The sequence below is a fragment of the Lingula anatina genome, chromosome 2, assembly GCF_051362555.1.
Source record: "Lingula anatina isolate TDL-2025a chromosome 2, LinAna3.0, whole genome shotgun sequence".
Lineage (NCBI taxonomy): Eukaryota > Metazoa > Brachiopoda > Lingulata > Lingulida > Lingulidae > Lingula > Lingula anatina.
Window position 1 is genome coordinate 39,191,874 of NC_141768.1, and position 18,606 is coordinate 39,210,479.

Genomic DNA, 18,606 nt, shown 5'->3' on the forward strand with positions numbered 1-18,606 from the left:
GAAGTTTCTTCGTTGGAAATAGTGGGAGAATTAAATTTTAAAATAAGCAAAATACTTTAAGTTAGAGGATATTTATTGAATTTATCGCCTCAAAATGGATTACTACTACATACTAGAAACGTCTTTTAAGCTTAAAAGTTTTAACTTTTATCTCATTTCACAACTTCTTGTTATGCCTACATTGTCTTAGAATGTTCCAAAGCAGACTTGCTTAAAATGTAGTCACTAAAATGTTCAATTTACTGTCCCTCGGTGATTCTAATAGGTTCTCAGTGGCGGATTTAGAGGGGGGGGGGGGGTCAGGGGGGTCCTGACCCCCTCTTCAGTTTCAGTAAAATATATCACACCAATATTCCCCTCTTGAAATTAGAATTTTGACTAGCTAAATCATAGTTCTAAACAGTATCAAAGGGCACTGTTTGCTCTCCAAAACAACAAATATTTTCGGGTCCCTTGAGCAGGCCCGAACCCCACACCAAGGGGGCGATGGTTGGCTTCGTATCAGAAGCCTGTCGTTCAGGACTCCCCCCCCCCCCCTTTCCAATTATTACGGAATCCGGCCCTGGGTTCTGCTATGCAGGGAACGCTGTACCGGAGAAATCAACATGTCAGTCCAAGTATTCCTTTAATGACCGAGTACCCAACAGATTTGAAAGGCGTTTATCGCCGTGTATACATAATCTGAACGCGGCAAAGTTGTTAAGATATATTTTAACAGCATTTATCGATACAAATGTACGACATTCCCAAGAGCACTTTTACCATGTCTGCATTTGACTGATGAATACATTAATCGCAGATGGAATTGAACGAGTAACGGCATCATTCACGTTTTCATTCTGTTATGAAATTTATTGGTATTGAAGTAAGAGTAATTGCAATCGTGGAAATTGTCATTTCGGATTTGTGCAATGAATCGAAATTAGCTAAACATCCAATGTTAACTCCCTCCCAACTACAGCTTTGGCGGCAGTTCAGTCCTGGCATTATTTCGATACGTTCTTGATATCAACTTTGATTAATAAGTTTTCACCCACATTGTCAAGGAGCCAATTGCTCTGCAAGCATAACCCTGGTGACTTCAATTTAGCTGCTGGATTTCCAAAGCTTTGGCTGGATCAATAATAGTGTAGAACATTATAGGAAATGTAGGCAACGCGGAAACGGTCAGTAATAATTGGAATACAGCCGGGATAGAAAATATATATCCAGGCGACGACTTCAAGAAAAGAAAAAGTCGTTGCTAAAAGGAAGTACTCAACCCAGCAGAGTTTATCGGATTTTCACGCTGGGGATACTAAAAACCTGGTCCCTTGTGGGATAGTTCCCGCAATTTACTGAATTTCCCAAAGGAGAATGAGGTTTAAATGCTATATAACAAGTCATAAAATGGTTGTAAACCACTGAGGTCGTGAAGATCCCCCCCCCCCCCCCCCCAAAAAAAAAAAATCTCATTCAAACTCGAATGAATTAGACACTTTCATATCAGCACTTAGTCTATTGATTTGGCCCTATTGTTCAAAGCAAGTCATTTTGGTATTTTACACTACAAAGCTTTAATCAGCTTTTGGCAACCCCTTTAAACAATGATTTTGCTGCAGTTCCGGCTGACTATTGACCAGTGGTTTCGAATTGAAAACATATTCAAATGTATCTTTTTGAAAACTAAGTTGTAGCCAAGCAAATTTAGCATATTTTCTCATCATTTCATGTGTAAAGGTAAAGAAAGGGTAGTCAAAAAGGATATATGCAAGTCTTTGAGACATGCGAATACTTTTTTTGAAAAAAAGATACCAAAAAACCCAGTTTGTACATCATAATCGCGCTAAAAATAATTATATCAGAGGCATAATTAAAAAAGACTGCGGATGTTACATTGAAGTCCTTTCATATGTTTTAAATAAGCTATACTGACAAAACCAAACTCTACCTCTCAATGAATATTTTATTACATACACAGTTAAGTATGGAACAACCAACTATAAAATACATTAATAAATTATTCTATTAATATAAATGGAAAATGACATAAAATATTCAGAACCAGGAGCTGAAAACCATCACAATTACTTAATAAGAGCATGGACTCCTGATCACTAATCTACACATACAAAACAGAGATATTTATATGCCATGCAACAGACTTAGACTCCGTTCACATGAAAAATCTATTTTCTAAAAATCTATTTTCTATTCGCAGTATCTTGTGATCACTCCGAGCGCAGCCAAGAATTAATTACAGCTTTGAAAGTAACTGGCTTACGCTGCCAGTAATTATGCCGCGGGGTATTCAGGGCACAGACCGTGATCACAAGATACCGCAAATAGAAAATAGATTTTTAGAAAATAGACTTTTCTTGTGAATGGAGTCTTAGTTGTTAACCCACACAAAAACTACAAGTCTGATACCATGTTTACAGAATTTATAACTTCCTTGATGTAGACATGTGTTGAGATCTTATTAAGACCTCCATTCCCCATTGTTAAGATGATTGACTAACACGCTGACAGACCCGTACTGCAGAAAAGAACTGCAAAGAAGAACTGTAAGGCCTGTGTATCATAAAAGTGCCTTCTGGCACATTCTACTTTTCCCAACTGTCTGCAATGTTAAATCAATACAATATAACATTACATACAGGGATGCTGCTCCTATTTGGTTCACCACAGACACTGATAGTTTGATGGTGAATCTTCCAACAGTTACATGTATGCAGTAATACAGCAAAATAAGTAGAGATGCATAATGTACAAGACTTACAAGCAATGTTGGTTTTTGTCTTAAAGTAATTTGCTTGGATTCATATTAGAATGGACATACAGACTTTCCACGGGCTCTGTCATCAATACCGAAAGCCCAAAACAAGAATTAGCCAGAACTAACTAGAAGCAAGTCACTGTCAATGCATCGAAACAGACAAATACAGTCCTATATTGCCTTAGATCCATTTGCAGGCATGACTAATTGTGTCCTAGTTGTAGAGTGGTAGATTGAGATCAAATGAAATATAATGTAAAATACCCTTTCATCTCCTGGTGGCTTTTATAATGGGGTGTTTTTTTATCATACTGGTAAGGGAAGAACTAAAATACACAGACTAATTTACTGCGAGCAATTTCAATCTGTCAGAAGAGCGAGTACCAAACATAAGCTAATGCATCATTAATAAAAAATACATCTGCTTATTATAATATTTTAGCATACTAGCCAAAAGATATTTTGGAGTAAAACAAGGAAACATACAGGTTTAGAGAATTAAAGATTTGCAAGCATTTAAAAGTAAACATGTAATGTATATATACTGTGTAAAGCACACAATGCTTTCAATGTTGACAGGTATTTTGTCATTAAACAACTATTGTATATATACCCATACATATGCACGTGTTGGTACATGATTTTCATAAATAGTAGTATCCCTTTTATTAACTACTTCTACATAATTATCTCTGTGGTGAAAATAAATTGATAAGAATTATATAATGAGCCCATCTTCCTGGTCTTTCAGCATCTAGAATTTCCTGTTCTCCCAAAATTGTTGTTTTTCTTTTTTTCTCGCTTTTATTTCAAATATCCATCAAAGGAAAACATGCCATGACTCTGTGACTGATGGTTTCAACTAGAAAACTGATTAATTTCCTGCTGCAGTGACAGTGGGAAGACTTACACATAAAGTACTCATTATCCTAGAACTCATCTGTTCCATGCATATGGTTGCACTAACAAATTTACCCAGCACATTACAGGTTTCTGCACTGCTGGCTGCTAGACAATAACACATACCTAATCATTATCATGGTTCATATTGCTAACTACTGTTTACATACATACATTATGCAATTCTGATGCTGAAGTGTAAATCTGATCTACCAGAAAAAATTGGAAATACAGATGCCAAACACTGTCTTCATTTATCCTATACAACCAAACAATTTTCATGGTTTTAACACAAATACCTTGACAACTATTAGGCATATTTTCCATTTTGCATTCTATTTGCTGGATATAAGATGAATCTTCATTATTAGATCAAATAAAGCAAACAGTTGGTATATCTAAATGATGTACGGTTACAAACATATCAAACTAGGCCACCCTTGTTAGGTCCACATCATCAAAAATATCAAGATGAGATAGATCACATACTACAGTTGGAGAGATGATGACACCAGTCAAATCACACAAATGTAAATCCCTTTGGTTTGAATTCAAATACAGAAAACGTCAGTCTAATCATCAAAGTATCTTCATATTCAACATATTTTGTTTCTTAACACTGCCTTTTTATTGCATTTTGGTTCAATGCAATTAATCCTTAAAGGGATAACAACTGTTCATTTTGGCCCAAAATGGATTTTCCTGGGGTAAAGTACAACTTTCCCATACTTACCAATGGTTAATGGATCCATTCCGACATTCAAAGTTAGTCCCTGTTTTTTTTCTAAAGAGTTTTTTTGTAATATTTTCTTAAGAGATTAGTACAGAGTATAGCCATCTATGGAGGTCACGTGATGTGATGGGAAGCGCAAATTCCAGAATAATTGTATTAAGCACCATTTTGGTGGTAAAATAGAATTTATTATATTTCAAGGAGTTGTTTACAATGTATTTATTATAAAATTTGGATATCATGCAAACAGTTGTTATCCCTTTAAAAAGTGGAACATTCTCATCGACTTTTAAAATATGACCAAATGTGTATTATCAAAAATCTGTGTTGATCCAAATGGAAATATAGCAAATCTATGCAATAGTAATATTGTATTGATTCAACCAGGTTGGCTTGACTGTTGATGCACAGTATACACCTCATCTCATATTTCTACCTACAGTACCAGCACTGAACAGCAGGGCACACACAGGAACAAAGCACTTGGGTTGTGTTAACTGCTAGTCTACAGAGAGTAAACATGCTCAGTATCCTTCAACAGAATAAGTTTTACTAAATGAATTCTGAATGACAACTGATGCTTTTCTTGGGAAGGAGAGAGGGCATAAATCTTATCATCAAAAAAAAATTAATTCATGTTTTATAAGTTTCACTTTTTTTCGTGACATCTAAAACCAAAAAGAAAATTAATTCCCTTGTTACAGTAGAAATAACATGATATACCACATTTACAGGATAAATGACACATTCAGCAAAGCTAGTGTTCCATGAAAAAACATCCATTTCCTAAATTACAATGACAAGTGCTGATAGGCATGTCACTGAACAGATAGCAGGTGGACTTGCCAATGGACTCAATTTAATGGTGTGGTTTGGCATTCCCTACTTAAAACTGTCTGGCAGCATCTTTAGGTAGTCAAACACTTATATATATTATCTGTAAAGGAGATGGACAATGATTATGAATGGAATACCTAACAACAGAACTTCAGTACAGTCAAGACATTTTGATAAGATCTCTAAATAGGAAGTTACATGCTCCCATAGACAGAGCATCTTGAAAAACATACTTAAACATTTGTCAAAGATAAAATCTGAATCATAATCCACAAAGATAAAACAACACTTTTCTGCTACTGCATGACTCAACTATAGCACTGGAAGTACTTGTGGAGTAAAATATTAGATGAACAAAGAAAAAGGGTAATTTATCTCCAAAACACTTTTTTTTCTAAGGGGAAGGGGTCTTAAACCTTTAAAAAATTGATCTTGTGAATAAATTCCTAAAAAGGTGGCATTCAATCTATTTTGAAAGTCAATGCACCATACATTTTTTGACTTTTCAGAAACACACCTCGTTGTATTTTAATATTTCCTATAAAGGGGGGGGGGGGGGGCAGCTATCTACCTTACCTATGTTTAAAAACAATAAGGGTAGTTTTGATCTTCACTCAACTTGAATGGCACATAAACAGCAAATTTTTATGCAAACGTAGACGTGGATTATTTATACAGGTGCACATTGTACAGCATATAATTATCTTAATTCTAAAACATTCTTATCAAATTTTCTTTTAAAAACCCACCAAGTGATAAAAAACAAAAGACAGTTTAAGGATTATGAAATTCAATATAAGACTAACCCCAAAGACACCAACCTTCAACTATGTTCCCTTGGTTAAACCAGCTCTTATCTATTTCTACACCCTCTTATGAAAATTCTTCTACAACCCTATAATCATTATTATTATCCCAACATAGATATTCTCCCTCCTTTCTTATATTACTCCACATAATCTGTCTCAGATTATTTTACAGCACAATTACATCATCACATCTGACTGAATGACAAATGAAAAATCATGATTTTACCAACTCTGCTAAGTGCATTAAAATTAAAGGTTATACATTTCTCCTAAAAAAATACCAACTCTGGCCTTTAAGGCCCCATTCACAACCAGTTGATCTGTGGACTAACTAGTTCACAGATAAAATATGATGAGCACATGACAATGGATATCTGCCTCCTAGGCACACTGTCCCAGTAGGGGCAGAGCAGTTAAATATTGGCATGCTTTAAAATGGACCCCGTGTCATTTTTGATCCAGACTAGCTAGTCCGCGGATCAACTCGTTGTGAATGCAGCAAAGAACAAAGTGTGTTATTAATCCTCCTGAACTAACACTTTGATAAATCACATTGTATTAAATCAAAACCTCTTACAGGTTTGGGCAACTAAGAGGTATATTCACATCACAAGTGGCAAAATTATTTTCATGAAATATAATCAAAATCAAACTATATTTTTAACAACTAACATGTATCTTAAATATTTTATAAAATGGATCTATACACAATATACACATACTGGTACTAATTCTAAATTATTAATCAGGTACTTTATAATAATGTGGCATTCTATTATGACCTTCAAAATAACTGAACCTGTAGCCAACAAGCTGGTTTAAGTGATGCCATGCACTAAGCTTGTTGACTAACCACAGGGCCTGGATCTATCATACAGAGCATTGCTATCATCACATGATGCTATAGTAGTCAAAGTTTATCATTCAATCAGCATTACCTGTGGCAATATGATTGTCCTTCATTTTGTGACTTTAACATATACTTTTTCAACAAATAAGCCCCATGAATTATCAATAATAAATTATAAAATCAAATCTTTATACACCTGTGGTTCACAGTAAGAATTATAACAGCTGTCTTTGTCCAACTGCTCAGATTAAATAAAAGGCTTCCCCTGAATAAACACACCCATGCAGGTAGTACAGACATAAATGCCCCATTAATTTTACATATAAAATATTACACTGCACAGAACAGCTAGAATCAATAGTAAATGTGAGGGTCTCACAGCACATGCAGACTTTCAAACCTAGTTCAGCAGTTAAGTTGGGAACACAATATATTACCAAAGAATGTTGAACACTGCTACCCTCTGCCAGGGTTGATGTCATTTCTGTGCCAACTTTTTTTCCAGTTCAGAAATGTGCACAGAATTAGCCAGAGAGACATCTGTGAATATCTAGTGACAAAAAAAATCTCCCTGTGGCCTTGGTAGAGTGTAGAGCACTGTCTATTTTATGTAATTCAGCTGTAATGTGCATTTGCATGGTGGATTAATGGAATGAAACAGTTAATGGCTATCCCTGTACAATTATTAGATAATTAGATCATGGATTTTCTAAAAACCTCCCACATAAAATGACTGATAAATAGTAGTGTTAACCAAAAAAAAAAGTCAACATTAATGTATTACTTATTAATCAACTAATTAGCTAAATAACAATAGTGAAGAACCCTTTAAAATTCCCGGAATCAGATGGAGATCCAGGTTACTACCAAAATCTAATCACTTTTAAGTTAGCCAATTTGTAATGTATCCTGAAAATTTAATCAAAATCCATACATAACTTCTTGAGTTAGGCTAGTGACAAACAAAAAGACAGAGGTGAAAACATCACTTCATTGGCAAAGCTAAATATGGCCAAAATGAACTGCAGAGTTTTCACATCATCTTCCAAACTCTTCTTGTCTATTAATAAAACACATCTCTTACAACAAATAATGATTCACTGAGCTCATTAAAATGTCCTTATATGTTGAATGGACATAAACATTTATTTCTATATCTAAAACAGCACCTTCTTACCATACAGTGCTGACATAATATGAATGATTTATAATTCACAGTCTGACATCCTTTTTCATTCTGTCATTTGTGCATGTTTTATCTTTCTTTGTGATGGATTGCTCAACTTCTAGCCCTTGATTCTGTCTTATAAAAAACTTTTTACATTTGATCCCCAATTCTTCTCTCTCTTTGTCACTGTCCTAATATACCTCTCTTCATAAGTTCATCAGTTAACTTTGTATAGAAATCAAGCTGCTCCTCTGGTTTGAGCATCATGACGTGTTGTAATAGTTTGTTTGGATTTGGAGCTCTAAAAGAAAAATTTATCACATGATCAATAATACTTTTATAAACTGGAGAGGTTTCCAACTTGTTATGTGTACCTAACCACAGGTAATCGTTTTTTTCAACCACATCATTGAAAACTACTACTTAAAATAATAATATTAATGCTACTACTGCCACTTCTACTGACACTGCTGCTACTCCTACAACTTCTCTTTTAATATGAGCAAAACGTAAAATATTTTATTGAAACAAAGACAAACCTATCAGACTAAATTTATATGCATCATTTAAATTATTCAAGTAAAAAAATTCAGGGCAAAAACACATGGTAACTATAGAAAGATAATCCAATAACAAACAAACAGTATGAAGTACTCAATCACTCACCTAATAAAACATAATATATACACATAAACAAAGGTCCCCATTAAGAGCTGACAGTCAAATCTGTCCATTAACCCACCATGGCCCGGAATGGTGTCCCCAAAGTCCTGAAGATATAAAATAGGTTGTTAAAAACCATGCAGATCCAGTACTTTTTGATATAGTGTAATATATCAGAAAATTCTCACAATTAAATGTAAAATCAGTGACCATACAACAACAAATTTAATTTAACTAAAAAATGAAATGTATATATACTCCTCTTCAGTTAAAAAAATAACAAACTGTTATGACGTGTCATGAATTGAGTTTTTTCTGCATGGAAGAGAGACACATTCAAAACAATCATATTCAAGTTATTGCTTTAAAAAAAATCTGAGTGATTTGCTTCACCGCACATCCAAAAGCATTTCACAACTAATACAATGTGAGCTGTTATCCACATTACCTTAATTTTAAAAGCTCTCTTGAAACCACTGGCAAAGAAACCTCCAAAGGGGCCAATGACAGAAGCAAACAAAGAAAAGACTATGCAGTGAAAGAAGAATGGGTAAGTCCAGTAAGTGGTCTTTGGAATGCCAAACTGAAACATAAGAGGACAAAAATTAAAATATGATATCTTCTACTGCAAAGAAAGATAAAATTACAGGTTACACATAAAGCTGTAACAGCCATGAAATTGATAACAGTTATCATAATTTAAAGGTGATATTATTTAATAGTCCTTAAAGGAAGCAGGCCGATCGTCTAGGGCAATGATAAATTCAGCATCTTACAATTTGATCACTTATACTCATTCAATTCAGACTAATCCAATTAGCACCTCATCTCATTCTTATCCACCCACTTACAAGAAAGAAAATATTTTTGATAGTTTGTGGGAGGTTGTACTCTTGAAGTGTGAATACTCTTGGTCTTGGATCACACTGCATGGACACACTGCCTAACTCTGGAGAGTATTCTGCGGGGCATACAAAGTAATCATACTGCATGAGGATGTAGCTGCCCTGGAACAGGAAAACATGTGCTATTTGCTTAAATATCATATCATAAAGTGGATTCATTGGCGAGAGAGAGCACAAACTTCACTATCTTTTCTTTTTTTCATGATGAGAGCCTGAATTAAACAACTGGACAAAATGTTTTAAACAATAAACCCCTATAGCCACCACCATCTCCAGTAAATTCCTGGATATATCAGTGATGTAAAGTGATGGGGTTTATAATCATGCCAGTGACAAGTGACTTTATAACTGGATTCCAATCACTTGTCAGACATGATCTCCCATGAATTACACCTGATTGTCACCATAGAAAATGCAGCAGACAACAGATAAACAGTTGATGAACAAGAAGGGTGGTACTTTAATTGAATTAGATCTACACTTGACTAATAAACTTAGTAAGACATTTCCATAAGCTATAGGAGTAGCATATTCAGCTGTAAGCAAAAGTATGCTTACAATTATTCCATATATCAAGGTGGCGAATGCTCCTCCAATGAACCCTTCCCAAGTCTTCTTGGGGGAAAGTTTTATAAGCGGTGTCTTGCCAAAAAAGAAGCCAAAGATATACGCCCAGATGTCATTACAGATAATAAGAGATGTAGACATGAAGAACCTGAAGCAAAAATATTTACCATTATGAGTGAAATGCTGCATAATAAGCATACAGAGGGTTCTTTAAGTTATGACAGGCAAATTAATTTACACGTGATACTAACCAAAGTGAAATTATAAAATACTATTGAAGAAGAGAAAAGCATCTATTATAATTTAGATTTCTTGAAGGTCATCTATGAAGGATTCACAAGTCATTTCTCTATATAATAAATAATTCAAATTTAGTCCATTTAATTTTGTGTACTAAACAGACTGGCACCCAAAAGCTGTACACTGACTGATGTAACATCATAACCTGATACTATCAAAATCACACTGATAACATATTTACATTACGAGACAAATTCCTATTGGAGATAATATGAGGACAGATCCACGGGTTGACATTACTCCATTTTCCCACCTTCCTTTTATGTACATGTCAAGTATGAATCAAAGGCAACAAGGACACTATCTTAGATAAAATAATCATGAGTGTCCCTAGAGGACCCTGCTGTTTACATTTGTCTTCAGTTAATGTCTATTGTAAGCTGTGGGTATGCAGGATGTAAACAAGAATGTACTTTATACTTCAATATTTTTCTACTTGAACTTTGAGACAGCAAATGATAGCTGAACATAGTCACACCTTATTTTTAAGAGGATGATAGAAAATTCTAGTACAAATTCTTACATCAATGTAACTTTCTAAGTCAATGCATAAACTTTAAAATATATATACTTAAATGAAATAATTTATGATCTCAAAAAAGTTCTTACCAAATAAGTCCTTCAAATATGTTGTTTGTAATGAAATGGGACTGGGTAACCACAATTAGGAGAGTGACGTGTGTCCAGCCAAACTAAAAATCAAGTAAATTTAAATTATTAAAATAATAGTTTATGTACTAGAGCAAGAGAAATGCTCTCAGCACCATTAGTATCAAACAAATATTTACATAATAGTTTATCAGACCATTATTCATATAGGTTATACAGGTCATCAAACTGGAATCTACTGCTTTATCCAGTACAGACTTATTTCAGAACACTGACTTACTTACAGCTTTATAAAGCAAAAGATAAAAAATTTACAAAAATCAATATCAGGTCAGCATATGAAAAGGATGTTGGCATCGATATACTAAATAACCACACGCTGATATATTGGAGATATTACTAGCTTTCTCTTTTTGCATGTACCACGGGCCATGCTGTTCTGTCTCATAACTAATGCAAATAATTCCAAGATGCAATTTAATCTACATCTTTCACGCCATTGTCATTTTTGCTGTGTCATTCACTTTGTGTAAAATCAATAAATGCAGAGTGCTGCATCTATGCTATGCGATTGAATATTGCTGTGCTCTAGACATACCAGCGTAAACTGCTGTAGGTAATGCTTTTTGACTAGACTGAACACAAAACCCATCAGGCCTGCCATATACAAACACATGGAGATGAAGCGGTGGTATTTTACAAAAGGTTCCAGAAAATCCTGAAATAATAACAATAATTTCAACAGATTTCAGTAGATTGGCATGAAATATGCATGTGTATCAAGGAAGAAGTGACAGAAATAATCAAAGTGAATGCATAATTTAGAAATATTTGAGCACCTTATTGTTACAATGGAGGTTAGAACATTTACACTGCCACATAACTAGTACAGCATGGCAAGATGGCTGCCAATATACCAGTACATATTGGTTGTTTGTTTTTATCTAACATACGTAGTCCTGTTGAATATAGAACCTGTTCAAACTCCATTCATGTATGACTTGAGTTGATTCCAGGAAAATGTGTCAACAGTTAATTTGATAAATCAGTTGTGGGTATTGTTTAACAAAATATATGACTGAACAGAAACTAGCAAAAAATCCACAAATAACCATTTATGCATTTGTGTGCTTTTTGATTAAGACTAGTTGTCTCACTATGTTAGTTGTCTGTTTATTCTTCTTATTTGCATGGAGTGAATTTAATAAGCAGTTTTATTAAACAGGTAGACCTTGTAAATTCCCCATGCTTTAGCTTCTGCATTAAAACTACGTGAAATTAAGGCAAACCATGTACAACTATATCATAATGATCAGTACCAAGGATTTCCATCACATTTTCTTTCAAGTTCAAAAACCTGAAAGAACCCATATTATAGTCAGGATAATAAAACAATCTTTTCCCCCAGACATTTCTTATCTTTGATATGTACAAAGCAAGGCCAGTTTTCACTTTCACCTCAAGTATAAGAAAAAAATACACATTTCCTTTTAGTATCATTTTTCATGTAAATGAGGTCAATTAATGCCTTGTCAAAAAAAAAAAAAAATTTGTATGCAGAACTATCAAGCAATAAAATGTTGAAGTCCCATGTTTAAATTTTTGAACTATACTTACATCTCGAGATAGTAGCAGTCCAAACCTATCGATTATATTTTCTCCATACAGGAAGTAATCAGAGGCGAACAAAAAATACCAACTTAATGTACGGAACCACGGAAGGTCGTGTGACCTATAGACAACATAGCCAATAGTGATGATCTCGTTGAAACATTTGAGTTGGATTACCAATATCTGAAAAAATGAGATCATATATTTTAGTTTGAACCCTTCAGGCAAACTGGTGTTTTAAAGTTCGAAAGCAATGACACTGCTCAATAAAATTAGCAACTTTCCACCACTGTCTTCTGAATTGACTGTATAGTATGCCGACCATGATTCAATCGTTAATGGTCTGAGGCTTTGTAGCAGAGAGTAACTGTGCCCAACCCAACAGGTCACCAGACATGTATAGGAAATTTAAAGCCGATTTGTCACTCAAAACAAGATTCAGATAATGATATCAATGCATGAAAATCTTGTTAAATATTCATTCAACTAGAGGATCAGAGAGGCGATACCGCCTCCAGATATTGTACCACCAGCTGGAGTAAGTGCATTCGTATGGACCCCCCCCCCCTCCTAAAAGGGACACCATCACCAGTCTGGTGTTTGACAAGCTCTATAAGATGCAATCAACAAGAGTTCTCAAAATATGCAAAAAATATAACTAAAAATGATACAATCAAGCAGATTTTCAAATTGACTTGCATTTTCCTACCCTTGCTCACTACTGTATTCTCTAGACAAAAGGCCTATTGGTTTTCCTTGAAATGTGTTGTCAATGGTGCATATATGCTGACAAAAGAGAAAACCTAGGGGAAACAATGGGCACATCTCTGCTAGATTTAAAGATATGAGAGGCAAGAAAATATGCAAAGCTCAGTTCATGGTGAAAAAGTAGGTCAAAGGTCAATTTCAATATCATAGTATATGAATTTCTATTCAAGTTCAATAGCAACCATGGACATTTCTTTGCCAATTTTGCAGATTTAAAGGCCAGAAAACATGCAAAAAGCAGTTCATCATAAAAAGTAGGTCAAAGGTCAATTTCAAGGTCACAGATTGCTAGTGTATTACTTCCTATTCAAGTTCAATAGTAACTATGGACCTATCTGTCAGTTTTGAAGATAAAGGTGAACGAAAATTTGCTAAGTTCAGTTCATAGTAAAAGGAAGGTCAAAGGTCAATTTAAAGGTCACAGTAAATTGCCAGTTCATGACTTCCTATTTAAGTTCAATAGTAACTATGGACCTATCTCTGCCAGTTTTGGAGATTAAAGGGAACAAAAATTGGCAAAGTTCAATTCATGGTGAAAAGTAGGTCAAAGGTCAATTTTAAGGTCACTGATTAATTGCCAGTATGTGACTTCCTATTCAAGTTTAATAGTGACTATGGACCTATCTCTGCCAGTTTTGGAGATTAAAGGGAACAAAAATTGGCAAAGTTCAATTCATGGTGAAAAGTAGGTCAAAGGTCAATTTTAAGGTCACTGTTAAATTGCCAGTATGTGACCTCCTATTCAAGTTCAATAGTAACTATTGACTTATCTCTGCCAGTTTTGGAGATAAAAGGGAACAAAAATTTGCAAAGTTCAGTTCATGGTGAAAAGTAGGTCAAAGGTCAATTTCAAGCTCACATCTAGATTGCAAGTAAATGACTTCCTATTCAACTTAAATAATAACTATTGACCTATCTCTGCCAGTTTTGGAGATATAAGGGACTAAATGTTACAATTCTGAGTTACAAAAATGTGCCACCACAAAGTACTTTTTAATACAGCATAACACGAAAACCGTATGAAATACAAAAAAAAACGGAGACCACTCTCAGTGTTGGGCTTTACATGCTCTACAAAATGCAAAAAAGAACGGGTCGCTAGCATTAACGGTTCCCGAATTAGAGACAGTTTTCATTTTCGGTATTTTATGGCCGCTACTCCTGTGAAAATGCACCGATTGACCCCAAATTCACAGAGATGAAAGATGACCCAAAGGGTAACACTTTCCAATATAATTATTGGTTAAGTCTGTGTAGTGTCTGAATAACAGTGCAAATAATATTTTTTTTCGTAAAAAATTTCATTTTTTTGAAAATTTTGGCCCATTTGACCTTGAAATAAAGGTCAAAGGTCAAATCCAAGGGCATATTTGAAATCTACACATATGACTTTTGGAAAGCCGTCTGTAGAAAATTTTCCCATAATTCCTTCCGTAGGGTAGATAATTGGCATTGAATTTTCAAAAATTTTGACAAGGGTGCATTTCAAGGAGCGTCACGCCCAGGTCAATGTACCGACTGAGACAAAAAAACCTGGGGGTTCAAGTTGAGGTTATATGTGACCTAAATCCAAGAGATGGGGACAGGGGTCCTTGCGGTCTAGGAGGAGAAGCGGTAACGGTGACTTGTATCCGGCGCCAGTACGCGGAGCCGGCGGAGCTTACGGAGCCGGCGGAGCCAACGGAGCCGGCGGAGCCGGCGGAGCCGGCGGAGCCGGACGAGACGGGTCGGGACTAAAACCATGAGTACCGCCAGCGTACACGCTGGTGGTACTAATTAGTCAAGATCAATTAAACAATATTTTCTAAATCTGGATCCAAGTCAAAACCCCGAGAGCTTTACACTTACAAATCTTATTCACTTTAGAGAACTTTGAACTAAGCTTTAAGTTAATTTTAAAAAATAACTTCAAAATCAACATACCAGTAACATCAGTGCCAGTGGCCCAAGATATATGAGGAAAAAAAATGAAAAGATCATCACCAAAGAAAAAATGCCTCGTACAATCCAATTCCTCCATCTGTAAAAAAAAAACAGAAATTGTTTGAATACAACTGGCATTTATGCCTCATGGGGCACTAACATAAAGCCGATTCCTAGACCCACAGCAACAATGTACCTATAAACCCAAACTTCATATTTATAACATAAAATGCCAAAACCCATCTTGTAATGTGTGAAAAAGTATGCAAATTATTAATCATTACAAACCTTGGTGGTAAAGTCTTTAATGCTGAATCTAGAACTTCTGAGGTTTGGTCTGTGGCCTGCGGGAGTAGAGATCCTGATAAATCAAGTCCTTCTGGAGTTTCTTCTTCCTCTTCTTTTGGTGCATTTTTATTGTCCTAAATATGTAAAAGCAAGCATATATTCCAGGTCAGTCTATACAAAGTATCTTACTTAATTACAAAATTGATTTAATGAATGATACTGGTCAAAGTTATACTGCTTACACTGTGAATCACCATAACTCTTCAAAAGAAAAAAAAACATGTTGCTTCAATATGGAAAGGATAATATATTAAAGTTAATTACTTAAAATGACCTTGATCTTCCACTACTTTGAACCACTACCATTCTATCTTTTATCAGTCTAATCATCATATCGACTGATTTTATTTCAGCATAATAAACTATCACCAGCAGAGATGCCAAGGTCACATCTGAAGTTGGAGGCTTGCCACAACCCACAGTGGTGTGGTATCACCACACCAAACCACAACACACAGTGGTGTGGTGACATGTATTAAAAATGATCCATTAAAAATATCACAAGCCTAACCAATGGTTTATTGATTAGCAGATCATGTAAACCGTTGTCATAACTGAAAACTTTTTAACTGCTCATAACAAACAGCCTATCAGAAGCACCACTGTTTATTCTCCAACATCCTTGATGTATGGTAGATATTCTTATTGTTGTGTTTAAGTACAGAACACACACACACACACACACACACACACACATATATAAAAACATAAAAGTGCAGTTGAACTCAAAAAAGCACACTCAATAAATGAAACTGCAACTTCAAATCCAACAGCCAGTTATAAAGTAATGGATGTCTACCGTTGCATAAATATCCCATGAAGAAGTTAGTGAGAATTGTGTTCTTGTTACAAGTCTGAATATCTCACTTGGAAATAATAAGGAGTGATGAACACATTTAAACTCATATGTTGGCCAAGCCTACATGGGATCACCTGTACAATGTAATAAAATATGTTCTACTTAATGCTCACATGCATGGTTTTAGTAACAGCCTTCAGTAAATGATGGTCCTCAATCCATCTTCTACAGACCATTGATTTTACTTTGGCATTTAATGATTACGTACTCACAAATTACTTTTTTTTTTTTACAAATCTATGGCCACATGGCTTTTCAGTAGAGTGTAGTGTATGTAGGTAAGAAAAAAAGTGTTTCCAGAATAAGAGCAGTTTTAATAGTCTTAATTGTATGTATGTATGTATGTATGTATGTATGTATGTATGTATGTATCTTTTGTACCACAACAGTGACTATGAAACGTGTAATAAGCGTATTTGTGGAGTTCAGTGTAACCAAAAGGTCCTATCTGTGACATGTAACTTAACTGTTAAAAGGGTATGAGTCATCAACTGTTGTCACATATGAATGGTTTCAAAAATGCATTTTTAAGAAAATTGGATTAAGAAATCCACTGCTTGTAGCAGGAAAGATGCCTGATGTATAAGGGACTATATCAGTCAAATAATATCCATAGACATATTTTTTCATTAAAATTTAAAATATAGTGTTGAGTAGTTTGAAGAATTCTAGCAATATTATTTACATCTCTTGTATTCACTTACCTAGAAAGACGTAAATAACATTGTAATTATATACTACAGGGGACTTTATTCTCTTTCTGCAGTTCTTCAATTCACTTCATGCTATTTAGTTAATTTATTGGCAGTGCTGAATGCACAGAAAGGGGGCAACGTAAAGGTGACTCCTGTAATTGCCAGGCTATATCAAGTCTTTCAAAACATACCAGCACAGCTGTATCGCTAAGAAATAATGCACAGTATGAAAAGCCCTTTCCTACTTTAGAGTTGAGGAATATTTATGTTCACTGCCACTATATGAGCATGAAAATTCATGCATTAGCACTCTTATGTACAGTTCTGATATGCACTGAATTTAGTAATGCATGAAAGCAAACAGCTCAAAAACTCTTAGTACAATGACAGCCAGATTGCACATCATGTCAGGGCTCTCGAACCTTTATCTTCCACTTAATGAATCAAAGCCCAGCAGTTGTCCCATTGACAAAGCTATGTATATGGTATGATTCATCTGCTTGTTTACCAGTTAGGTCAGGTAAAATCATAAACATATTTCCCCGGTTTTCCTGGATGGAGGGCAATGACCACAACGAATGGACTTCTGATTGCGAGAAGTACATTAAAAATCTCCAGCATCACGGAGGATGTGCAAGCTGGACGGCATGTTACACTTTTGGGCTGTTTGTTTTCATGTACTAGCACAGCCAATACATTTCAGAAACAGCAAATTTGAGTGCTAACGCATGGGTTTGCTACCACTATACTGAGAGTATGCACTGAAACTATTGACCGAGCATAGTTTCCCCTGGTCATGGCCATCTCCTTTCTAGTTTTGCCAACCTCAAGTCTTATTTCCTGCCAACCTCAAGTCTTATTTCCTAAGTAGATGTACAAAATCGATTTCTTTAAAATATGCAGCAAATTAAAATGTGGATGTGACCCGACCAGGTTTATCTAACTCATTCATTGGTTAACATCAAGGCATCATTTTATCTATACTTTCAGTGAAAAAATTATTGTTGTTCCGATTACCTCCGTTTCTGCTTTGTCTGCATTGTCGCTGATTCTTTGTCTAACTGTGGACATTTTAATGATTATGCTGTACCTCGAAAAAGAGGAAGTTTTCTATTCTTCCACAGCTTTTCCTAAATCTATGCATTAACTTGTTGTTGATATCATACTAATCTCGCGAAGTCTCGCAATAAAGATAGGTCAATCAAGACAGGCCAGCTTACGAATGCTGTACACAGCACTTGGAAACTATGAAATTGGAAAGGCTGTACCAATAATAACTGTTGTTTTATGAAAAAAATATTCA

General features: G+C 35.0%; 1 protein-coding gene across 2 annotated transcripts; it reads right to left on the reverse strand.

Annotated features, from left to right (window-relative positions):
• Positions 1-1,927: 1,927 nt before the first annotated feature.
• LOC106163236 (phosphatidate cytidylyltransferase, photoreceptor-specific-like) lies at positions 1,928-18,540 on the reverse strand. 2 transcript variants are annotated; one of them, XM_013540762.2, is made up of 11 exons: positions 18,321-18,540; positions 15,690-15,823; positions 15,402-15,498; positions 12,717-12,893; positions 11,698-11,817; positions 11,100-11,182; positions 10,182-10,338; positions 9,570-9,725; positions 9,167-9,301; positions 8,722-8,825; positions 1,928-8,356 (listed from the first exon to the last, which is right to left on the reverse strand). In XM_013540762.2, the coding sequence occupies exons 1-11, from the start codon at positions 18,372-18,374 to the stop codon at positions 8,239-8,241; spliced, it is 1,335 nt and encodes a 444-aa protein (XP_013396216.2). In that variant the 5' UTR covers positions 18,375-18,540; the 3' UTR covers positions 1,928-8,238. The 2 variants fall into 2 exon arrangements, with proteins under 2 accessions (XP_013396216.2, XP_013396217.2); XM_013540763.2 differs by lacking the exon at positions 18,321-18,540 and adding an exon at positions 15,932-16,022.
• Between the last annotated feature and the right edge of the window lie 66 nt (positions 18,541-18,606).

Coding starts and splice junctions, on each gene's coding strand:
- LOC106163236 (XM_013540762.2), bottom strand. CDS start 18,374: ATGTCCACAGTTAGACAAAGAATCAGCGACAATGCAGACAAAGCAGAA. Junction 15,824..18,320: donor CAGACAAAGCAGAAACGGAG/GTAATCGGAACA, acceptor TTACATATTTAG/GACAATAAAAATGCACCAAA. Junction 12,894..15,401: donor CACTGGCACTGATGTTACTG/GTATGTTGATTT, acceptor TCATTTTTTCAG/ATATTGGTAATCCAACTCAA.